The following is a 26,140-nucleotide window of genomic DNA, read 5'->3' as shown; positions in this document are numbered from 1 at the left end:
GAATGAACAGAGAATGTTTCTATCTGTTGTGTTTTGCTACCTTGCCTCCAATTCACTTTTTAAAAAAGTCAACAACTTTTATTGTAAATCATATATTTTATAGAAATAGGAATGTATCAAACAGGCCAGGGTAATATAAAAAAATGTTTTAAACTTTGTTTTAAACTTGACACTGTGGCCCTCCAGTTGCCCCTTACCCGCCCCCATGGCCTAGCCATGGTCAACCCCACTGTGTTCTTCTGCATCAAGGAAGACTCTGAGCCTTTGGGCTGAATCTCTTTTGAGCTGCTTGCAGGCGAAGTTCCAAAGACAGTAGAGAACTTTCGTGCTCTGAGCACTGGGAAGAAAGGATTTGATTATAAAGTTTCCTGCTTTCATAAGATTAGTGCAGGATTTATGTGTCAGGGAGGTGACTTCACAGCCAAAATGGCACTGACAACAAATCTATCTGTGGGGAGAAATTCCATGATGAGAATGTCATCCTAAAGTACATGGGTTCTGGCATCTTGTCCATGGCAAATGCAGGACCCAACACAGATGGTTCCCAGTTCCTCATCTGCACTGTCAAAGCTGAGTGCTTGGATGGCAAGTGTGTGGTCTTTGGCAAGGTGAAAGAGGGCATGTGGAAGCCATGGAACACTTTGGGTCCAAGAATGGGAAGACCAACCAGAAGATCACCACTGTTGACTGTGGACCACTCTATTACATTTGACTTGTGTTTTATCTTAACTACCAGACCATTCCTTGTGTAGCTCAGGAGAGCACCCCTTCATCCGCATCTGCTCGAAATATCCCATAATCTTTGTGCTCTGACTGCAGTTCTGTGGGTTCCCTATTTTCCTTACTCTCCTCCAAGTCTAGCTGGATTGCAGAGTTATGTTTATGATTATGAAACAAAAACTAAACAACAACAAAATAAAACTGCAGGTTTGTATGTGTTGCTCTATTTATATCTGGAACAGGAACAGCAGCGGCACTTGTCCCATGCTTCCTTGCAGATGTAGCCCTGGGCACACTTGACACCGCCCATGGGGCAGCAGGAGCAGCAGCTCTTCTTCAGAAGGTGCATTTGCTCTCTTTGCTTTTGCAGGAGCCGGTTCAGGTGCAGGAGCTCCTGGGGGAGCAGGAGCAGTTAGGGTCCATTTTGAGCAGAGGTGAGGATCGTAACCCTAGCCAAAGGCAGATGCTCAATAAACTGAGCCACCCAGGTGCCCCAAGCTTTTCTGTTCTTAACAAAGGGACACATGCCATGGGCTCCACACACTTGCTTTTCCACCCTACCTCGTACACGAGTCCAGAGTAATGACACCCATCATGCAGTCATCAGGGCAAGTTCAGGGGAATCACAGCAGCTCCAATACACAGCTGCCAATTAGGGGAGGGGAGCAAGGTTCTTATTTGGGTTTAATTTAATCTCTTGTTGTTTCTTGATTCTGAAATTAGTTCTTATTAATATAGTCACCACCAACTTTCATACTGCTAAATTCAATAGAAACTTTTCTTTCCTCGTCTTATTTAGAGTCTCAGTAGCATTCCACACTGTTGAGCACTTTCTCCATGAAACATGTCTCTTTAAATTTCTTTGGTGCCGCTTTCTTAATTTTCTCTTTTTCTTTTATTTTTCAAAAGATTTTATTTATTTACTTGAGAGAGAGAGAGACAGTGAGAGAGGGAATACAAGCAGGGGGAGGGGGAGAGGAAGAAGCAGGCTTCTAGCTGAACAGGGAGCCCGATGCCAGTCTCAATCCCAGGACCTTGGAATCCCGACCTGAGCCGAAGGCAGATGCTTAATGACTGAGCCACCCAGACACCCCTTCTTTTACCTTTTTAGCTACTCACTCTTTTAGAAGTTCACTCTTCTCAAACCACTATTAAGTATTGAAGTTCCTTAAGGCTGTGTCCTACTACTTTTTTCTTCCTTGGAGATCATATATATTTTACAGCTTTAAATACCATCAATATCCCGAAAGCTTCCAGATTATATCACCTCCAGCACTGGCTTCTCTAAATTCCAGCTTCATACGGTCTAATTCTCTGCTTGACATTCTAGATGTTTTACGAACATTTTAGTCTCAATATTTCCAAAGTTGAACTATTGCTTTTCTATTAAAAATGTATTCATCTGGGGCGCCTGGATGGCTCAGTGGGTTAAAGCCTCTGCCTTCGGCTCGGGTCATGATCCCAGGGTCCTGGGATCGAGCCCCGCATCAGACTCTCTGCTCGGCGGGGAGACTGCTTCCTCCTCTCTCTCTGCCTGCCTCTCTGCCTACTTGTGATTTCTGTCTGTCAAATAAATAAAAATAAAAAATCTAAAAAAAAAGTATTCATCTTCTACTCTTATGTACCTTAGTAAACTATAATATAATCCATCAATCAGAAACCTGGAAGCCAACCATGATTCTTTACTCTCCATCACCCTTAATATGGCAGAAACTGTGGGCTGGCTCACTAACACCCACTGCAATAAACTTCTCCCTGCTTTTCTCTGCTTTAAAGATTGGAAAATGAAATACACATTTTCTAGCCTCCGTTGCAGCTGAGTGACCAGTGACATCATCTTGATCAAGGAATTCAGGATAGATCTTTTAGGAAGTACTTAACTTTCTAAATAAAGTTTTACTAAAATAAACTCTGCAAATCTCCCTCTGTCTTCCTTACTGGAACTCATTTATGGTACCTGGAGATACAGCATCCATTTTGTGACCATATGGTTCAAAGCCACATGCTAGTGATGAAAAAGCAAGGAATAGGAGTATCTTGAGACATTGATGACATCAATAGAACCACTATTAAACTGTTAGACTTGTTATATTCAGACTTACTATATGGAGGAGAAAAACCCTCCACTTAGCCCTTAAAATCCTTGTAGTAGATAGTCTATTAATTGAATCCAAACCCCATTTCTAACTATAACCACTCTGTCCATCCACAAATCCTACAAGGTCTACAGAAAAATATATCTTGAATCTACTCACCTATCTGCTGGGTCAGATCACTGCCATTATCTAAGTCTAGGCTTCTATCATCTTTCACCTGCTGCAGTGTGATAGTCACCTGTTTACCTTACTACTACTTTTACTTTCCTCCAATGTATTCCTCATATATCATCCCAAGTTATTTAAAAACAATGTTCACTCAGGGAATGAGGAATATAGGGGAATTACCTCAACTTGAGAGTATAAAAATATTACAGTTAGGAGCTCCTGGGTGGTACAGTCAGTTAAGCATCAGACTCTTGGTTTTGGCTAAGGTCATGATCTTGGGGTTGTGAAATAGAGCCCTGTATGGGGCTCTGTGCTTAGCACAGAGTATGCTTGAGACTCTCTCCCCCTCTCCATTTGCTCCTCCCCACCACTCGCTCTCTTTCTTTAAAATAAATATATCTTTAAAAAACAATGTTACACTTGGGGTGCCTGGGGGCTCAGTTGGTTGAGGGTTTGCCTTCAGATCAGGTCATGATCCTGGAGACTGGAATAGAGCCCTGCATCAGGCTCCCTGCACAGCAGGGAGTCTGCTTCTCCCTCTGTCCCTAACCCAGTTCATGTTCTCTTTCTCTCAAATAAATAGTTTTTTTTTTAAAAAATGTTATGATTAACATCACACTTAATGCTGAAAATCTAAATGCTTTCTCCCTAAGATTGAGAACAGGTAAGGATGTCTGTTTTTACCACTGTTATTGAGCATATACTTGAAGTTCTACCCTTAGAAAAAGCCAAAAAAAGAAATAAAGGTAGGGATGCCTGGGTGACGCAGTCCAGTAAGCGTCTGCCTTCAGCTCAGGTCATGATCCCAGGTTTCCGGGGTTGAGTTCTGAGTCATGCTCCTTGCTCAGTAGGATGCCTGCTTCTCCTTCTTCCTGCTGCTCACCCTGCTTGTGTTCTCTCTCTCTCTCTATGACAAACAAACAAACAAATAAATCTTTTAAAAAATGAAAGAAAAGGCATACAGAACGGCAAAGAAGAAATAAAACTATTTCTATTTGCAGATAACATGATTATCTACATAGAAAATTCTAAGGTGCCCCATATTGGGTGTACAGCTTACTTAAGAATAAAAATCTTAAAGAAAAAGGAAAACAAAACAAAGCATATACTTAAGATTATGTGCCTTTCCTGCATAGAATCCTTCAATGATTTCCTATTATACCTGGAATAAAATTCATTCTTCTCTCTAAGGTTTTTATGTTAACTAACTGGAATTTAAATAAAAACTTAAAAAAAAGAAAAAGAAAAATAGGGGAAAAATTTGGTTTATATTTTCTCTCCAGTATCATCTTATGCTAATTTTGTCTTCTCTCCTCACTCATCACACTGGACTACTTTAGATGTTACACAAGCCAGTAGACAACAGTGTGTTGTTCCCACTAAAACACTCATTTCTCTCTGCTCTTCTTATGGCTTTTTCTCATCTTTTAGGTCTTGGCATGGATGTCATCCACTCAAGAACCTCCCTTAATGACACTTGCAACTTTATAGCAAACTATTTGGTTAGATTTATAATCCTTTAGATTGTTTGTTACTGATAAAGTAACAATGTTAATATTTATTTTAAATGGCATGTATCTATCTATCTGGGCTAGCTGCCTATTAAGTGACTGTAAAAAAAGAATAAACTTCAGGAGATTTCCCCATTTATGCTTATTAAGTGACTTATATAGTTATATAACATATAGTTATAAATAGAGTGTGTAGGTGACAGTAGCCTGTATAAAATTAAAAATATGTTCTGCACTCCCTATCTAAAAATATTAACATATATTTGCATATATTTTCAAGTACTTTGGAATAAGTACTATGTTAACATCACAGTAAGTATAGGGTATTATTAAAAACCAGGGAAGTACATGTAAAATTTTAAACAGTAAAGTCCTGAATGAATTATTCTTTGCAAAACTAAATAAGGAAGATTGTTGCCAATGAATTGTAATATCTCACATATAATATAGGTGGGATTGAGGGTGTAAGTGCTATGAATTAATGAAAAGTTTGAATCTTTGAGCATTTGAGATATATCATTTGTATATAGAAGCTAATAATTATAGTTATAAGTTAGAGGTTAAAATTGGTAATTATCCAAATAATAAAAGTTATTTATAAAACTCTTAGAAGAAAACACAGACTGTAAGCTCATTACATTGATCTTAGTGATGATTTTTTGGCTCTGACACCAAAAACAAAGGCAACAATAGCAAAAATAAATAAGTGGAATTACATCAAACTACATCAAAGCTTCTACACAAGAAAGGAAATCATCAAAATCAACAAAATGAAAAGGCAATCTACTGAATGGGAAAAAAACATTTGGAAATCATATATCTGATAAGGGGTTAATATCCAAAATATATAGAGTCATAACTCAATAGCTAAAAGCCCAACCAATCTGTTTAAAAAGTGGGCAGAGGAGGGGCACCTGGCTGGCTTAGTGGGTGGAGTGTGTGGCTCTTGGTCTCAGAGTTGTGGGTTCAAGGCCCATGTTGGGAGTAGACATTACTTGAAAATAAAGTCTTAAAAAAAATTGAGCAGAGTATATGTATAGACGTTTTTTAAAAGAAGATCTAGAAGTGGCCAACAGGTACATGAAAAGGTACTCAACATCACTAATTATTAGGGAAATGCATGTCAAAACCATGATGAGATATCATCTCACACCTGTTAGAATGACTATAATAATACAAAAAAAAATGAGAAATAACAGGTGTTGGCTAGGATGTGGAGAAAAGGGAATGCTTGTGTACTGTTGGTGGAAATGTAAATTGGTGCAGTCACTGCAGAAGACAGTATGGGGGTTGCTCAAAAAGTTAAAAATCGATCTTTTAAAAGGGGTGCCTGGGTGGCTCAGTTGGTTAAGTGACTGACTCTTGATTTCACCTCAGGTTGTGATTTTCAGGCTCCTGGGATGGAGCCCTGTGTGGGGCTCCCCATTCAGCAGGGAGTCTGCTTGGGGATTCTTTCTGTCTTCCTCTACCTCTGCCCGTCCCCTTGTTCATGTGTGCTTTCTTTCTCTCTCTCTTTCTCAAATAAATAAATAAATCTTTTTAAAAACTCCACAATCCTTTAAAAAATTAAAAATAGAACTACTAGGGCCACTTGGGTGGCTCAGTGGGTTAAAGCCCCTGCCTTCAGCTCAGGTCATGATCCCAGGATCCTGGAATCGAGCCCCACATCAGGCTCTCTGCTCAGCGGGGAGCCTGCTTCCTCCTCTCTCTCTCTGTCTGCTTCTCTGCTTACTTGTGATCTCTGTCTGTCAAATAAATAAATAAAATCTTTAAAAATTAGAACTATTATGTGATCCAGAAATAACACTTCTAGGTATTTACCTGAAAATAATGAAAACACTAACTCAAGAAGGTATCTGCTCCACATGTTCATTACAGCATTATTTGCAATAGCTAACATATGGCAACAACCTAAGTGTTCATTGATGGATGAATGGATAAAGAAAATATACTATCTATACTCTATAGACACCAATATAATACATACATATGCCATATATATACAGTTTACATTTACTATAACATGGATGGACCTCAAGGGCATTATGCCAAATGAAGTAAGTCAGATAAGGGCAAATATTGCATGATCTCAATTATATGTGGAATCTTAAAAATGCAAAATACAACAATCAGGCTCATGGATACGGAGAACAGATTGGTGATTGCTGGGGTTTGGAGGGTGGAGGGTGGGCAAAATGGGTTAAGGGGATCAAAAGGCACAAATTTCCAGCTGTAAAATAAATTAGTCATGGGGATGTAATGTAGAAGATATTGACTATACTTAATAATACTATACTGCATACTTGCTAATTGCTAAGAGAGTAGATCTTAAAAGACCTCATCACAAGAAAAAAATGTTTTAACTATGTATGGTAACAGATGTTTATCAGATTTAGTATGTTGGTCTTTTCACAATACATACAAATATTGAATAATTTTGTTTTAAATCTGAAACTAATATACTGTTGTATATCAATTATACTCAATTAAAAAAATAAAAAACAATGATAAAAGAATTTATAAATTATCCCTGATACTTGTATACAATAACGAAAAGGCTAAAGTTCTTTTAAAAATATGTTTTTTTAAGAAACAAATGTCCCTGGTAAATATTTAGAAGTTAAGCATTGCTTTTAAAACACATCAAGTACTGTCTGTTTGTTTTGCTTTCATTATAAGGTTTTTAGTCGAGTGTCACTTCTTTTAAGACATAATTTGGAGCCTGTTTTTGGAATATTTTAGAATCAAATAAATGAATTATAATGCTAAGGCTATTATTCTTTTGGTTCACTGATTAAAATTTATTAAAATTTATTAAAATAGATCCAGGGCCTATTATTTTAAAAGAGAAACAAAACTCATGTGACATGACTTAGAGATTTTATTATGAATTTTTCCCAGTACTAGATAAGGACCCTTGAAGAAGTCAGCATCAACTTAGTAGTTGTGAAGTCAGAAACTGAATGTGGACTGAGATCAGGTGCCAAGAAAGGTAGAATAGTGTATCCCAGGCCACATGAATGTGACAGTAGAACCAGGGAGGATAGAGACCACAGCCTACAGTCCTATAAAATAAATGAGTCAGCAGAGAGGGGACCAGGAGAATGGGAGTGTAGCTGTGGAATACATTTATAACCTTGGTTCTGTAGAAATGCCTTGCAGAGGTGAGACCATGACCCTGGTATCCAGCAAGCTTTGTTCATGTAGATGACATTAAAAAATCACGGTGAACTGACCTATATATCTTGTTCAACTGTTTGCATTTGCACTGAGTTTCACCTCTGCCACTAACTAGCTATGAGCCCCTGAAAAAGGAGTAGTATCTATCTGCGTGGCAGTTTTTCTAAGCCAAAAAATGGAGAGGGTTGGATTAGATGACTTGTACACATATACTGTTGTACCCGTATGAATTATTGTTCACATTTATAATTGGGTTAACACCTTTTTTGGGGTAGGGAATGCAGAGATCAACTTCAAGTTGAATTGTTGTAACACCTGTTTTAGTGGAGTTTGAATTAATGAAGGATTTTCCTTTCCTGTGCGTATTGCTTAGTAGTTTCTAGAGACCCAGTGTTTTGTAACCAAAGTGGGAGAATGTCAAATTTAATCAAGAAAACAAAATATTTATTAAGTAAACAATAAAGAACTCTGGGAGAGTGTGACCTGAAGGTCCCAAAGACCTCTATCCCTGATGATCTGGTTATTATTTGATTTATGTCAAATAATAACTGCCCTTGTTTTGACCCAAGAGAGGATTGTGTGGGAAGTTTGTCTCTGAGATAGAGCTGAAGCTTTGCTCTGTGGAGTGTCTGGAGCCTAAGTGTATGCAGAGTGCCCCCCTCTCGGCTCCTTGATAAATAGGGAAAAGGTCTGGTTTGCTGCAGCTGGAAGTGGAAGTTGTTGTTAAATCCATTTATACTTGTTCTGCGAGGAAAAGGACAATCTCTAGTCATATTGTTTAACTGTGAGTATTTTGTCTTCCCTCAAACCCCAAATTGTATAGTTTTATGCTGTCTCAATTAAATATGAATGTTAATTTTGTGGGCAATTGAAACTATTGTTAAACTGTAAGCTGTTGTGGGTATTTTTGGAACTCTATTTAGTTTCCACCATCATTCATTTAGCTTTTGTGAAATGAATAAGCCAATTGTTGTTACTATGATAGTCAAACTATAAAAAGCATTTGCTCCTTGAAGATGAGAAATTTAAGTAGATTATATAGTGATTGGTCTTCTCCTGAAGAATGATAAGGCAATTTTGGACTGTGGTTGGACTCCAGGTGACATTTGATATAATAATGTAAGTTGGTTCACAGTGATATTTACTCTTACATTTTAAAATGAAACTTATTTTTAATCAGGAACTTCTTCTTAAAATACATTTTATTTTTTGAAACAACAGGTTATATGTGAACTCAAGGCAACTTGAAATATATCAGGTTATATATTTTATATATATTCAATATATGTAATATATTGAAATATATTCTGATAAAGGTATATTCTGGGAATTAAACTTCTATTCAAAATGCTATGGTTATACAAAGTATAAAAATTTTTATGGACACAAAATATATTTCTAGATCTCTGAAGTATATATTTATTTCATAGTCATAAATTTTCTAAATGTATATTCTGATTTCTCTCTTAAGTTGTGAAAATTACTTGACATAATATTAATTAAATACTGTTTTCATTTAAAACTGTATATGGAATTGCATGATTCCATTTACATGAAATGTCTAGAATAGGCAAATACATAGAAACTGTACTAGGGATTGGGGGAGGAAAGAATGGGAAGTGACCGCTTATGGGTAGGGAATTTCATTTTGCAGTAATAAGAATGCTCTGGAATTAAATGGTGGTGATAGTTACACACTCTGTGGATATTAAAACCAAGAATTGTACAATTTAAAAGAGAATTTTATATTATGTAAATTACATCTCAATGAAGTTGTATAATAAAACTCTATGTGAAAACTTCAGCATGTAAAATCTTCCCAGTATTCTAAGGTTAAAGGACAGATTCTTATAAAAAAATCAAGAAGCCTTCATTTGTGCTGTTATTCAAATATATCCGTTTCATTTTCATTTTTCTTGGTTCCAATAAGTTCAGAGAACTTTGGCTCAAAGAGGCTCTGCTGTAAAAAATTTTTTTATAATTATGTATCATAGAGCACTATCATTCATTTTTTGGTAGAGGCTACTGTGAAAACTGAAATTTTCAGTTTTTCTTATGAAGCCATCTACTTTTCAGTTATATTAATTTTATTCAATGCATTATTCATGATTCAGATGACATATATTGCAAGAGTAAAAATATAAAAACTGTAAAATTCTTTAACATGTGGATGTAGTTTTCTGGAGTCAATATGTTTTTCCTGGTAAAGTTCTAGCCATATGAAGATTTACTAAGCACAATACCTAGTTAAGGCAGAGGAGATGCAAATTCATTTCTGCAATTAAGTATCTTTTCAGTAAAAGAGCTATTATAATCTATGAAAAATACAGCTTTTTAAATAAAGTTGTATTTGTTAAAGAAAAAAAAAATAGACTTTGCCCATGCTAAATTGATCCTCTTGATAAAAGCTCCTCTCTTAACTGAGTTATTTTTGTTTTTAAATAAATATTTACTAGGAAAGATAACAAAACAGAATCACTCCAGGCTTACTGTAACTTTTCTTTTTAATAAGATAGGAAGTTTTTGATTACATACTTCCCTCTATGCTATTAATAATCTACTTGAGTGTTCTTAAACTAATTTTATGAATACTTTATTTCTGAAAGTTTTTATTCTGCATAAATATTATAATACTTCTATTAAACATCTAAAAGGCTGAAAAACACATAATTAGTGAAAAATTTTGTGTAGAAAATAATACAATATTACTATGAGCATATAAAACATAAATATTTTATATTTAAAAAGGCATATTTTTAATAAAAACCTTTTTATGTATATGTCCCATAAATGCCCTGAATATAACTAGTCCATAAAAACAGGTCTGCTTTGGGGTGCCTAGTTGGCTTAGGCAAGAGCCATGTCACCCTTGATCTTGGGGTCATGGGTTCGAATCCCACTTTCGACGTGGAGATTACTTAAATAAATAAATAAACTTTTAAAAAACCCTAACAGAAACAAAACAAAACAAAACAAAAAAACCCAAACAGGGGTGCCTGGGTGGCTCAGTGTGTTAAAGCCTCTGCCTTCGACTCAGGTCATGATCTCGGGGTCCTGGGATCAAGCCCCACATTAGGCTCTCTGCTCAGTGGGGAGCCTGCTTCCTCCTCTCTCTCTCTCTCTCTCTCTGCCTGCCTTTCTGCCTACTTGTAATCTTTGTCTGTCAAATGAAGAAAAAAATCTTAAAAAAAATTTAAAAACCCAAACAGGTCTACTTTAGATAATATTTTTGGGTGTTTATCTACAGTATTGGAAGGATTTGGTTTCAGAACACTATTATTTACAATTTGAACCCTGATAGTGGGATCACTATAAGATACTTTTGTGTGTCTTTGTTAGGATAGCACCAGTTTTGTTTTAACGAGCTACCTCTGGTTCATTCTATATTATTTCTCAAACTCTCATTCAGTGAAGTCTGCATCTAAGTAGTACCAATTTTAATTTTCAGTCTTCTTCAGATGTGCAATATTATATGAAGCCTAATAGTAAGTGCAGCAATTTTTAAAGAAGAGTGAGTAACAACTTCAAGTTTTCAGATTCATTTTTAATTTTCTAAATGCTAACTGAGGCTCAAAAGAGAAGTTTGGAAAGAACTGAACAAAACCGGGGCACCTGGGTGGCTCAGTGGGTTAAAGCCTCTGCTTTCGGCTCAGGTCATGATCCCAGAGTCCTGGGATCAAGCCCCGCATTGGGCTTTCTGCTCCTCGGGGAGCCTGCTTCCTCCTCTCTCTCTGCCTGCCTCTCTGACTACTTGTGATTCTGTCTGTCTAATAAATAAATTAAATCTTAAAAAAAAGAAAAGAACTGAACAAAACCATTGCTACAAAGTATCACACATATTAAATGGATAACATTCAGAATTGTTTTTATATGGCAAGTCAATTGACTTGTTGCAATATTGAAACACTGAAGTGTTGACTGACTAATCTTACTGATTTTAGTCCTGACTTTTCAAGGGAAACTTTGTATTAAAATTTCACTTTTTTGGGGGGCACTGTTTTTGCTTAATCCCTTTCATCCAGTGCTTATTCTAAAGGACTACTGCTGTGCTGTCAGAAGACTGGGACTTTCAAGTGCTTTTAGAAGAACATACATTCTATTAGATGATAAAGGGGACACATTTCAAAGATATTACTATTTAAGTCATTTTCATGGATATAGAAACCTCAGCCGTGAAGGTCACACATGAATAATAAATCAAAGGAAAAGACTTGTCAGTATAATCTCAGAGGCTAAGAAATTTGTCACATAAATTTTTTGGCATGATTTAAAACCCATTTTCTTTTCTTTCTTTTTTTTTTTTGTTCTTTTTAAAGGTGAAAACTGTCTTTATCTTTAATAGAGAGGATAAAGCTATAAAAGACTATGGACTTTAGAGTGGCCTTTATTTTCTTCAAATAATTTTCAATTTCTTTTTTTTTTTTAAAGATTTTATTTATTTATTTGACAGAGAGAAATCACAAGCAGGCAGAGAGGCAGGCAGAGAGAGAGGAGGAAGCAGGCTCCCTGCTGAGCAGAAAGCCCGACGCGGGGCTCGAACCCAGGACCTGGGATCATGACCTGAGCCGAAGGCAGCGGCTTAACCCACTGAGCCACCCAGGTGCCCCTAATTTTCAATTTCTTAAGCTGTGATTTCCTGTTGAAGTTTATTCAAATTTTTGGAGTTCCTTTCTAGGAGATAACAAAAATAGTTTTTCCTGTTAAGGGTTCATCTTAGATTGTGAATAATTTTTTAAAAAAGATTTTATTTATTTATTTGAGAAAGAGAGAGACAGTGAGAGCAGGAACGCAAGCAGGGGGAGTGGGAGAAGGAGAAGCAGGCTTCTTGCCAAGCTGGGAGCCCGATGCGGGGCTGGATCCCAGGACCCCGGGATCATGACCCGAGCTGAAGGCAGACACTAACGAGTGAGCCACCCAGGCACCCCTGTGAATAACTTTTCTTATAATAGCTTATGATTTTTAGACTTTACTATTTAAAAATGTTTTTAAAAATTCCACTCAGTTAACATATATGATATTATTAGTTTCACAGATAGAACTTAATGATTCATCAATTTCATATAACACCCAGTGCTTATTACATCAAGGGCCCTCCTTAATGCCCATCACCCATTTACCCCATCCTCTCACCTACTTCTCCTCCAGTAACCCTCAGTTTGTTTCCTAAAGTTAAAAGAGTCTCTTGTGGTTTGCCTCCCTCTGTTTTCATCTTATTTTATTTTTTATTCCCTTCCCCTATGTTCATCAGTTTTGTTTCTTAAATTCCACATATGAGTGAAATCATATATTTGTCTTTCTCTGACTTATTTCCCTTAGCATAATACCCTCTAGTTCCACCCATGTCATTGCAAGTGGAAGGATTTCATTCTTTTGGGTGTGTGAGTAATATTCCATTGTTATGTGTGTACATATACCACATCTTCTTTATCCATTCATCTGTTGATGGGCATGTGGGTTATTGTGGACATTGCTGCTATAAACATTGAGGTGCATGTGGCCTTTCAAGAATCACTATGTTTGTACCCTTTGGATAAATATCTAGTAGTGCAATTGCTGGGTTGTAGGGTAGCTCTATTTTTAACTTTTTGAGGAACCTTCATACTATTTTCCAGAGTAGCTCTGTCACTTTGCATTCCCACCAACAGTGTAAGAGCGCTCCCCTTTCTCTGCATCCTTGCCAACATCTGTTGTTTCCAGAGTTATTCATTTTAGTTCATTTAGTTGATTTTTAGTTAGAACTAAATTTTAGTTCATTTAGTTCAGTTCCTTTAGTTGAAAAATTATTGTAAAAATTATTGAAAAAATTATTCACAATCTAAGATGAACCCTTAACAGGAAAAACTATTTATTTTTGTTATTTCCTAGAAAGGAACTCCAAAAATTTGAATAAACTTCAACAGGAAATCGCAGCTTAAGATTAAAATTTTCTTTTTCAAAAAAAAAAAGCTTATGGATTACTGGAAAAAGTGTTATACTTTACTATTAAAAAGTATAACACTTTTTCCAGTAATCCATAAACTTTTTTTTTGAAAAAGAAAATTTTAATTAGTCAAGGGAGCCAAAATTAGTATTTTGATGTTTAGCATATCACAGGGCTAAGAAAATAGAGCAGATTTAGAAGATAAAAACAAATGCTATGAAAGCCATTTTTCTTATTCTTTAATTTCTTTCATGAAAAAGTCTAATTTTTCTTCCTAATTCATCTAAATTTAGAACACTGAGATCTTGGAACTATAAGAATAGCGATAATAAGAATGAGTTATTAAGAACTGTGCTGGATTTTACATACATTAATTCAACTCTGCCAACAACTTTGCTAGGAAGGTTTTATTATTTTTCTTTTACAAATAAGGAAACTAAGGTTTAAGGAGATTTAATGAATGACCCATAAATAAGTAGCAAAAGCAGTATATGAAGCCTAACACCAAAGCTTGGTAAACTTTCAAAAGCCACTTTCATTATTACCAAGATTTATTGAGTTATTTGTAAAGAGCCAAGCAATAAAGATTGGCAGAATTAACAATTTGGTGTATAGAGATATGAGAACTCAATATTCTTCCAGTTAAAGGATAAACAGAAATGTCTAATGTAAAAATTCTACTAAACTCTTTATTTTTCAAAAATAGTATTGCAATTTTATAAAATCATGCTGACTTGATGAGCATACTTTCAAAGAGTCTACAAAAGTTTTGTTTCCTTCAGTTCTATTTCAGCATTCACTGATGAATAAGTGAGACTTGGAGCAGAGAATGGCAAATTCTTATGTCACTACATCTGATGGTTACTGTTTTGCTGAACCAGTGCAGTACTATGGTATGTAACAAAAAGCTACTGTATAATGGTTGATAAAACACTTCTTGTGTGACATTATGGTTAATTACAGAGGTTTTTTTTTTAAAGAAATTAACAAGCAAACCAAAGAGTTTAAATTGTTCCCTACAAGAGGAATTAAAATAAAAACTTAAAAAAATCATTCTCTTACAAGAGAATATAATTAATTTCAAAAAAATCAGTAACTCTAAAATGTTGCAAGCCAGAATCAAATGTAAAGAGAGAAAAGCCTGATAGTCTAAAATTGTATTTGATTTTTAAAATTTGAATTAACATGCAAATTAGAAGTTATTTTTAGGGTTTAGCTGAAGCTAGTTCACATGCAATTCAGTAAATGTGGCTCAGAGTAGTTATTTCATATAATTGAAAATTTCATCTTAATATAAGATTTTTATCAAAGGGAAAGAAATAGAAACAGAATGCAGGATACAAAAGGAATTTTCTCCAAAAAGACTAAGGCTATAAGATAAACTTAATTTAATTTAATTTTTTAATCTTTAATCTTTTGTTTTTTTGTGGGTTTAAAAATTATTTATTAATTAATTTATTATTTATATTGTTAGGGTCCGTGATCAAAGGAGCGAGACTGATACAAAGCAAAGGTCAAGCAAAGCTTTATTTCGCGCCAGCACAGAGAATCAAACCAACTGGTCGGGGGCGCCTCTTAGAGAGAGAGTGACCCCTCCCAGCCTCACAGACTAACTTTTAAAGGGCAATGGCCAGGTGGTTGAGCCTGGCTACACACAGGTGGCCAATGAGATTGTAACACACAGAGAAAGTTGTATAGTCATGCTAGGTCACACACGGGTGGCCAATTGAATTACAATTCACCCTATAGTAGCTATTTGGACTAGCCTACCACCTTGGTCAGAATTGGCGCCCAGAAGGTGCCCAAAAGGTGGGGCCCACATTTTTTTAGGGAGATAGTGATTGGATGTCTCCACCTGGCCTGACGCACCCTTGTATTTGGGCTCTGTTATAAGGGACTGGTCAACCATATTTTACTTGTTTCCCGGACTTGCTTTTAAGTAAGTTCCCCTGGCGGGGTCGGGGGGTGGGGGGGTGGGTAGGGTCAGTTTAAGTTTTACTGCATAAACAACAAAACCACTGTTAACTGAGACGGAATAGCTCTGGCTAAATAGGCCCTTACAATATTATTTATTAAGTTTTTGAAAATTTAAATTCAATTAACATATAATGTATTATTGGTTTCAGAGGTAAAGGTCAATGATTCATCAGTCTTATACCCAGTGCTCATTACATCACATGCCCTCCTTAATGCCCATTATATAAATTTAAATTTAAATGCTGTTTTCTTTTAGGGTTAAGGTAAAGATTAGGGCTTCAATTCTAATTTCCATGGTAATGGAACATCAGCTAGTATTATGCAGTCTTTTGACACTCATTCAAGAAAGGCCCTCTTTAATAAAAAAAAGTTACATTGTTTTTACTGATAATCTTTCTTTTTATATTAGGTTATTAGTATTTATTCAACACTTAGCATTAGAGTGAATGCTATAAGATTGCAAGTGATTTATGTGAGTTAATAAAAATTACACAGTTTACCAATCTTGGTGGTATAATTTTGAGGTTGAAAATAAGTTTAATCACCTGACTCAGCATCAGGAAAAGTACAAATATTACTAGTTACAGATATAGATATTCAGTACTCCTGGGTCCTTTTGGAGCCAATTTTCTGGATTTAGACTTAGAAATTTTCCTGAAAGCAGAAGGTAACTTGGTGGCACCTGCGTGGCTCAGTTTTATTAGGAGGCTGGCTCTTGATTTTGGTGCAGACCATGATCTCAGTGATGAAGTTTTAGAATAAAAGGGAGGTTTAGTGGGGTGAGGTCCAGAGCCAATGACCAAGAAAGAATTCTTGAGACATCTTTGGTTCAAAATGGTGGTTTATTAAAGCAGAGGGACAGGACCGGTGGGCAGAAAGAGCTGCTACCTGGGGTTGTGAGGAGCGGTCCACTATATGACTTACAAGTTGGGAGGGGGTCAGGGATGGCATAAGTCTCCAAGGAATTTTGTAAGCAAGGTTTCCAGGACCTTGAGGGGCTAAATATTGTTGGGGAAAAAGGTTATTCATTACCCGCAATAAAGCCTTTGTTGGTGAGAACCTTTAGATGTGTATCAGTGGTCATATGCTTGGAGAGTTTTGAGCTAAAGGAAGTTTTCAAAGGAATTGTTAAAGTAGACTTCAGGATCCTGGTTGAGGGTAGGGGTCCTTAGGCTAGGATTGCCCTTTGCCCTTAGCAAAGCGTTAAGGTGGAGGTAGTTGAGTCCCTAGAGGAATGTCACTCTGCCTGTTTCGAGGGCTTGTCAGTGGGTAAGGAAATTTAATAATTTTTTCTTCTGCCTGTTTCCCACATCATCAGGGTCCAGGAATCAAGTGGGGAGTTTGCCCAAGGATTCTCTCTCCTTCTCCCTCTGCCCCTCCCCCAGCTGGCGCATGTGCGCACTCTCTCTGAAATAAATAGGTAAATCTTAAAAAAGAAAGTAAGTTGGTGTTTGGAAGCTTCTGATAATTATAATAATGATATTCATTAAGCATTAGTTTATATTTTATATATGCTTTTGCATACCATATTTTGTTTCATCCTTATAGTAACCTGGTAAAGCAGGCAAATTTATCCCCAGATAATCGATAGTTAGAATTGTTAGTCAACAAAATACAAAAGAAACTAGTAATTTAAATCAGGTGTACAAATGGCAAAGGACAATGTTAAGGTATATTTAATGGGGAGTTCAAACAAAAACATATATATATACACATATATATGTATATGTATATATATACATACATATATTTGCTTGAAATAACCAAGTAAAATTGTATTTTAGTTTGATTTTTTTTTTGGGGGGGTGGGATAATTTATTAATTCATGTCTTTACTGACCTGACTGTACTGCAAATCATTTTATCCACACAAGGGAAATGCAAAGGATGGGGAAAGCCTTCTTTCCTTCCAAACAAGGGGAAATACACATTTTTATTTAAGAAGGGAGACTGGATTGATATGTAAGCCATTAGCAACAGACTGGCCTTTTCCCCAGCCCCAGAGCAACCTCTGCCTACCCCTGGAATGGCAGCACTTATGAAGCAGGGTAAATCAGTTTACTGCCCGCTCCTTGCTCCTGGTGCTGGCCAGCAAGTCCTTGCGACGCAGTGGACATGTTGAACTCATTGTTGAGCATACAGCTCTTTGACATTTGAAAATAATTATGGAATTTTGACTTTTTACCGTTTGTTCTTTTTTTTTCTTTCTTTCTTTTTTTTTTTTTTTTTTTTTACTATTAAAACAACTAGATATTCTGCCAGAGCAAATCAACTATCAGCTGCACGACACTGATTTTCAAGAATCAGCTTATTGCCAGTACTCTACGGCCCAGTTTCCAACAGCTCTGCAGTCCCAATCTTTACAAAGTCATTTCAACACTTACAGCTTGGATCCACAGTTCAGTGGTGGAGACTGTGGATTTGGTTCCTATGAACTAAATAAACCCACTTATGTGGTTGACCATGATGCTGAAGATGGATATTCTGGAATAAAAAGGTCCAGACTAACTCACTCTTCTATTCGGATTAAGCGACAGGAAGAACTCTGTGTGGTTTGTGGTGATAAAGCATCAGGATATCATTATAATGCACTTACTTGCGAAGGTTGCAAGGGTAAGGAAGAAGTCAAAACCAAACTGAAGTCCTAGTGTTCACTGAAGAGTCATGGAAGTTTAGGCGTGTAAGAATACTCTTATTTTTCAGAGTGTGAAAAATAAAACCAGAGAGAGCCATTGATACATTTAAAGGTGGTCAATCCGTGCCTAGAAGACATGAAAATAGAATGTAATAGCGTTGATTTAGTTTTCATTTTTGATGAAAACTTTTCCATTTAAATAGAAATTTCAGTATTTATGCAGCAGAAGGTTTCTGTGGTTTTAGAGGAATTGGATATTGGAATAGAAAATGATTTTTAGGGGCTCTTGGGTGGCTCCTTTGGTTGGGCGACTGGCCCTTTGTTTTGGCTCAGGTTGTGATCTCTGGTGGTGGGATCAAGCCTGGAGTGGGACGCTCTGCGCTTGGCTCAGAGTCTGCTTGTCCCTCTCCCTCCCCCTCTGCCCCTTCCCCTCCACCCCTCCTCTTGCTCCAGCACATAGCATTCTATCTTTGTCAAATAAATAAATTAATTAATAAATAAAATCTTTTAGAAAAAAAGATTTTAAAAAATATCTCAATGTTAACTGCTCCATCTTCTCATGTGGTTGATATAATTCATGCATTAGAAGGGAATTTGAATTAAATGACTTCTATGATGCTATTTTAATTTCTTTGACTGCTTTTCTGGAAACAAATGGGGGCTTGCAAGTGAAGATCATAATTGACAATGAAATTTTCAAAGAGTGAAAATAGTCCTTGATGAAGTTTTGAGTCCTTGATGAAGTTTTTGAAACACTCCTGCATTATTTTTATTTACAATTGCAATGTTGGAACAGAACTCGGAAATGATTAGGCCAATGCATCTTGGTAAGCATGTCTGTTTAGAAGTTCAGGGTGAAGATTTACTGTCAGAATCTCACAACTCACCCCTCACAAAGAATAGCCCAATGAAGACTGTGGGAAATTAGGTACCAGCTTTATGAATAGAATAGCTGGGCAAGTATTTGCTTATTCTTTTTTTTTTAAGATTTTATTTATTTATTTGACAGAGAGAGATCACAAGTAGACAGAGAGGGAGGGAAGCAGGCTCCCCGCTGAACAGAGAGCCCGATGCGGGACTCGATCCCAGGACCCTGAGATCATGACCCGAGCCGAAGGCAGCGGCTTAACCCACTGAGCCACCCAGGCACCCAGTATTTGCTTATTCTTAAAAGGCAGGGCCTTACTGTTCAAACTAGATGGAAGAAGGGGCCCCCAGGTTAAGTGCCTCCTGCCTTCACCTCAAGTCATGATCCCAGCATCCTGGGATCCAGCCCCCACATCACATCGAGCTCTCTGCTCAGTGGTGAACCTGCTTCTCCCTCTCCTGACCCTCACTCATGTTTGTCCTCTCTCTTTACTGCTCTTTCTCTCTCTCTTAAATAAATAAATAAATCTTAAAAAAAAACCTAGATGGGAGATGAGGCATGGTTCTAGAAACTTAAGCTGAAATTTCTATTTCCTTTGCTGAATCTAAATCACAGAACTCTCAAGTGTGGTCTACAGAAAAAAAGGGTATGGCAGGTCTCTAAGAGGGGCATTGACAAAGATTGTCAACTTTACTGCTTGGAATGGATTAAGAGGAAGATAGCAGAGGAAATGGGAAGGGGGGCTGCTATGCATGGATTTAGGAAGTGAAAAGGATAATATAGACACCTCCACCAAAACACACACACACAGACACAGACACATACACACACACACGCCACAGCCTATTCAATGTCTCAGACCAAATAACCTAAAAATGTTTTCTAACGTGGGTGAGTGCTAAAGAAGGAAGAAAGATAGAGAAGTAAGTTTCAAAGAATATCTTTTCCTATTTGTATGGTTGAGGTGGTAATATGAGGAGAAAAGAAAAGAGGTTTTCCTTATAGTTTTACAGGAGCGTATATTCTTTTTTTTTCTCTTTAGCTCTGTGATTTTTTAAAAAATAATTTAAAAAAATTTTTATAAACATATATTATTAGCCCCAGGGTACAGGTCTGTGAATCACCGGGTTTACACACTTCACAGCACTCACCATAGCACATACCCTCCCCAATGTCCATAACCCCACCATCCTCTCCCTACACCCCTCCCCCCGGCAACCCTCAGTTTGTTTTGTGACATTAAGAGTCTCTTATGGTTTGTCTCCCTCCCGATCCCATCTTGTTTCATTTATTCTTTTCCTACCCCTCAAACTCCCCACATTGCATCTCCACTTCCTCTTATCAGGGAGATCATATGATAGTTGTCTTTCTCCGATTGACTTATTTCGAGGAGCGTATATTCTTTCAAGGGCACCGTGAGAGACGCTTCATGGAATCCTGATATTCTGTACAACATAGTTGTAAAAATGCTTTTAGATGATATATTATAGCCATATTAAAATAGAAAGTTATCTTAATTGATAGAACTATTTTGTTTAATTTCTAGATGTGATTATTGAAAGAAACAACCTTGGAATAGAAGATATCAATCATGAAGGAATATAAACATATATTAAATTGAATCTTACTGATGGAAAAAAGCATTTTACTGAAATAATTTAGTTATTTATTTTTTTTTAAAGATTTTATTTATTTATTTGACAGAGAGAGATCACAAGTAGACGGAGAGGCAGGCAGAGAGAGAGAGAGGGAAGCAGGCACCCTGCTGAGCAGAGAGCCCGATGCGGGACTCGATCCCAGGACCCTGAGATCACGACCTGAGCCGAAGGCAGCGGCTTAATCCACTGAGCCACCCAGGTGCCCCTAATTTAGTTATTTTGATTACTTAACTCTACTAGGAAGATATATATTTTAAAAATGGGTCTCCTGGGTGGTTCAGTCAGTTAAGCATCTGTCTTTGGCTCAGGTCATGATCTCAGGGTCCCAGAAGCAAACCCCACATTGAGCCCCACATCAAGCCCCACATCAGGCTCCCTGCTCTGTGGGGAGTCTGCTTCTCCCTCTCCCTATGCCTACCTGCTTGTGCTCTCTTGCTCCCTCTGTGTCAAATAAGTAAAATCTTAAACAAACAAAACCCTAAAAATACTTAATAGTGAAATTTTAAAAGTACTTTTTTTGTTATTAGGTTTTTTTCGACGTAGTATCACCAAAAATGCAGTATATCACTGCAAGAATGGTGGCCACTGTGAAATGGACATGTACATGCGTAGGAAATGTCAAGAGTGCAGACTGAAAAAGTGTAAGGCAGTAGGAATGCTGGCAGAATGTAAGTGTTATTTGGACTTTGGGGGTTCTTTTTTGAGGGTGATTTTAGCTTTTCTTACCTTATTGACAACATAATGCATTACTCAAATTATCATTTTGAACATTAACACATTAGTCTAGATTTAAGCTATTTCTCTAACAACTGATAGATTGGGATGACTAGTCATCAATCTAGGTAATTATTTCCATAAACCCTGTTCTACACTATATTGCTCTAATTTTGGCAATAATCATATGTTCTTCTTCATTGGAAATCCTTGTATTTTCATATGACTTAACCTAAGGTTGTATAATTTATCTACAAAGAACAGAATTTTAAATTAGTAGTTCCCCTTCTTTGGTTTTGTATCTTTAGAAGCCTACATGACAAGTAGGTATGTAGAGCCTACTAACAAACAGCTCATAGGTGTCAAAAACCAACTCGAACAGGCAGAAGAGTACTTAGGCTGTTTGAGTTCCTTCTATGTTCACAGTGTTTTTAGCTTATAAATTACATGATATCATGTAATCCTTCAGGGTAGTACTAAGATTTTGGCCTTATTTCCTCCTATTTCCTAGGGCTCAAAATGTCATGGTAATTTCAAAGTTCATTTTCTTAATAAAGTATTAGTGTTTTCATGCTTAACCTAGCCTTGCTCATACTCTTATCTTGCAGTCTTTCTATTATATTAATTTTATGGCCGTTTCTTCATTATCTCTTTTTATTTTCCTTTAACTGCTATGATAATATTCTTCAATTTTTATTAAGTTACACTCCTGTTCAATAAACACCAATGTAATGATCTGTTTATATATTACATTGCTTATTTTAATAAAATCTTAACTCTTTATAGTTTGACCAAAAGGATTCCTATTATTTAAAATTCCAGGGGTGGGGGCACCTGGCTGGCTGGATTAGTCGATAGAACATATGACTCCTGATCTCAGGGTTGTGAGGTTGAGCTCCATGTTGGGGATAGAGATTACTTAAAAATCTTAAAAAAAAAAATTCAGGTTGGAGTCAATCTTAAGGTCGTCTTGTCCAACCAGCTGAATCCTTTACTTTATCTCTGTCTGAGACTGCTCAGACTGCCATAACAAAATACCATTGTCTTGTTTTATTAAGAAAAAAAGTGACTTAGCTCATTTAACAAAATCACAAAATATTTCCTTGACTTTATATAAAAAAATCAAAGAAAAAAGCTCAGAGATAAAGTAGTTGAACTTCTATATCAATTGATATTCTATGTTGTTTCCATGATATAATGTAGAAATTTCTCTAATATAAAAGGTTTAGGGGCACCTGGGTGGCTCAGTGGGTTAAGCCTCTGCCTTTGGCTCAGGTCATGATCTCAGGGGCCTGAGATTGAGCCCCGAATCGGGCTCTCTGCAGGGAGCCTGCTTCCCCCTCTCTCTCTGCCTGCCTCTCTCTCTACTTGTAATCTAATTCTGTCAAATAAATAAATAAATAAAATCTTAAAAAAAAGGTCTAAATTTATGGTTTGGAGATGCAAAATTGATTTTTAATTTATGTGTAGGATGACTGTATACTTTTAAGTAGAGGGTAGTTATGGAAGGAAAAGAAATTAATGTAGTAAATTTAATTGCTGTATACATGCTTGCCAAAAAAGGAAAGTTCTTTTTGAAAAGACAAGTCTATGATAATATATGTGTACAGTATAAGAACATTTTCATTAAATCCTATAATGTTATTTGCTAAACCTAAAACATCTTATTTGAATTTCATAATATCACAGGTTTGCTCACAGAAATCCAATGCAAATCAAAGAGACTTCGAAAGAACTTTAAACAGAAGAATAGTTTTTACTCTAGCATCAAAGTGGAAGAGGAAGGACTAGACAACAAGCTTGTATCATCCACTAGAGCTGGAAAAATGGTAAGACTCTTATAAAATTTCTTGTTTCTTTAATGATGACATGTGTTGCTTAGTACAAATTCATTATAGTTTTCCCCCTATGTTTTCTTATAGATTAAGGAGAGTATGGAACTTACTCAAGAGGAACATCAGCTCATTAATAACATTGTGGCTGCTCATCAAAAATATACAATTCCTTTAGAGGAAACAAAGAAATTTGTATGTGTTCATTAATGGGGAGAAATAACTTATAACTAATTATTTTAGAAAATAAGGGCTTAAACATTTAAACAGTTAGTTGAAAGAAATAAAATCCATTACTCTTATTTCTTTTTGTTGGCTAGCTGCAGAAGTATGTAAATCCTGAACTGAGCTTTTTGAGACTCTCGGAGACAGTGGTCCTACACCTACAGGGGTTAATGGATTTTACCAAGGGACTCCCAGGTAATCACTTTGTGACCTTTGCGAAAAAATCAGTTTCATACTTAATTTTTAAAAAGTTCCCTGTTTTAAAGGAAGGGGACATTTTAGGAAAATAAAACCTCTGTTTTTCCACCAAAGCTGTTCATTTTGTATGCTTTAAACAATCAGGTGTGGTTGATTAATCATCCCACTCTTGATTTTTGCTTAAGTCATAATCTCAGGGTTGTGAATTTTAGCCCCACCTTGTGCTCTATGCTGAGTGTGGAGACTGCTTAATATTCTCTCTCTCCCTCTGCCCCTCTGGACCTCTTGTGTGCTCTCTTTCTCTCTCTCTCTCTAAAAACAAAATAAAACAAAAACAATCAGATGATTAAAATATTCATATTTAAAAACATTCAAATGACTCCAAAGACTTAGTGCAAGACACATGATTGATTGTGTCTTTTAATGTTTTGAAATGAATTGTTGTTTCTGAATATAAAAATAAATCAAATAAAATTGTATAATATGAAAAAATCAAGCTACAGTTGGCTAAAACTTAATTATATGCACAGATAACTCACTGTAAAAATAAATTATTTGAGGCTAAACTGACTGTGTTTAATTTGCTTTTGCCATATGAGAAAGTATTATTCTCTATTTCTGGTGAAAGTGCTCCAAAATATTACCATGCAGAATCAAGAATTTTGTTCATATTTGTAGTTATGGATCTTGATTATTCTAAGGAAACACTTAGGATTCACATTATAACTAAATGAATAATTAAAAACATTAAATCTTATGCCTGAAAATTACTTCTTCATTACTCATTTCAAACAATTATGCGATCTTTTCTTCAAGGATTTGAAAATTTGACAGCTGAGGACCAGACTGCATTATGCAAAGGATCAAAAACTGAAGTGATGTTCCTTCATGGGGCCCAACTTTACAGTCAGAAAGAATGTCTTTCATCAGCTTCTGAAAGTAAAAAATGTCAACCAACTCAATCTTAATGTTAACGGTTACTATTAAACACAGCAAGAAATTACATAACATCATTTTTTATTATATTTTTATAATAAATATTATATTCTCACTTTACTAGTTAGTATAAGTACTTCATGATAGCTTTTCCAATTCATTGATCTAGCTTTTGCTTTTCTTTTAAAGAAAAGCTTTTTTTTTTTCAATTATATGTCATCATGGAAAACATTTTTGCAGGGTTTTCTACATGAAATTTATATAAAATCTGAACTACTTATCTCAGTTCATGTTTCAGGAATAAAAATTATAAAGCTACCATTTGTTGGGAATATTTCCTGTCTAATAGATTAGAGAGATTGGATTTATTATCTGTATAAAGATTTTTTAAAAATCAGACTTTATATTTTTCCCTGTTACTAGGTCCTATGAGAATATCAGATCATTCAGATCATTCACTGAATTTTCCCAATCAGAGTGATAATAGAAGTGTTATTTATTCTATGGAAACATTTTGCAATGAAGACTGTCCACCTACTACACTGACTGGTAATATTACATACAATACAAAATATTATATTGGATGGGAAAATTGGTCAGATACAATGTTTCATTTTATTATTCTGTTTTGAGAAAAGATGGTAATGGCAATATGTTTGATTATGCACTATTGTCTGAAGAAAATGTATTTGATATTAATCTTTTTAGGTATTGCTGAAGAATTCATTACCACATTGTTTTACTTCTACAGAAGAATGAGTGAACTTAATATTACTAATACTGAATATGCTCTGCTTGCAGCAACAACTGTGTTTTTTTCAGGTAAAAACCATTCAGAAATATGTATTTGGATTATGTTTGGCAATCAAATCATGATGTCTGTGGTTATTATTCACTGATGCCAAATGTTAACAACTTTATTTCAAAATTTTCTCTTTGAGAGAATTCGCTTCAGCTTATGAACATGCTGTAATTTCTTGCATCTTAGAAAAAAGCCTTCTTGACCTCTAATCGCTTTCAGCTATTTTCCCATTTCTCTGTTCTACTCTACAGAAAAACATTTTTTTTTTCTGTGTACTCCTGCCTTCATTCATCTCATCTCATTTACTCCTGAACCCACTGCAGTCAGATTTTTGTCCCCTTCTCTCCATTCTACCATAATTTGTCAAAGACTGTCAGTAATCTGGCACTGCTGATTCCAGTTTTCAATTCTTACTCCTCATTGTACTTGACCCATCCGCTTCATCTGGTAGAGCAGATCACTCCTCTCTTGGAAAACTTTAATCACTTGGCTTCTGTTGATCATTCCCTCCTTCTAGACATTTTTCCCTCCACTTGAATTCCAGGACATCACACTCTCTTGATTTTCCTCCTCAGTGGCTGATTTTTCCATTTCCTTTGTTGATTTCTCCTTGTCTCCCATGCTAATAAATGTTGAGTGTCCTAGAGCTCAGTTCTCTTTTCTTCTACACTTACTTCCTTTGAAATTTCATCCTATGTCAT

At 36.0% G+C, this 26,140-nt stretch overlaps 1 protein-coding gene and 2 pseudogenes across 5 annotated transcripts in view; 2 read left to right on the top strand and 1 right to left on the bottom strand.

The window, feature by feature from the left end:
• Positions 1–26,140, top strand: part of LOC125098040 (bile acid receptor-like) — a 66,056-nt gene that overhangs the window by 37,027 nt on the left and 2,889 nt on the right. Inside the window, exons 1-11 of one of the 5 annotated variants that reach the window (XM_047726419.1) lie at positions 8,298–8,459; positions 8,692–8,794; positions 14,378–14,488; positions 17,822–18,184; positions 21,260–21,400; positions 23,136–23,275; positions 23,369–23,473; positions 23,599–23,698; positions 24,518–24,640; positions 25,061–25,186; positions 25,346–25,459. In XM_047726419.1, the coding sequence (XP_047582375.1) occupies positions 14,425–14,488; positions 17,822–18,184; positions 21,260–21,400; positions 23,136–23,275; positions 23,369–23,473; positions 23,599–23,698; positions 24,518–24,640; positions 25,061–25,186; positions 25,346–25,459 (1,276 nt within the window). In that variant the 5' untranslated portion in view covers positions 8,298–8,459; positions 8,692–8,794; positions 14,378–14,424. The other 4 variants (XM_047726418.1, XM_047726420.1, XM_047726421.1 and 1 more) reach the window with 4 other exon arrangements.
• On the top strand, positions 217–712 carry LOC125097338 (peptidyl-prolyl cis-trans isomerase A-like; annotated as a pseudogene).
• Positions 944–1,143, bottom strand: LOC125097337 (metallothionein-1X-like; annotated as a pseudogene).

The sequence above is a fragment of the Lutra lutra genome, chromosome 4, assembly GCF_902655055.1.
Source record: "Lutra lutra chromosome 4, mLutLut1.2, whole genome shotgun sequence".
In the NCBI taxonomy this organism is placed as follows: Eukaryota; Metazoa; Chordata; class Mammalia; order Carnivora; family Mustelidae; genus Lutra; species Lutra lutra.
This window is presented reverse-complemented; position numbering and strand designations above follow the sequence as displayed.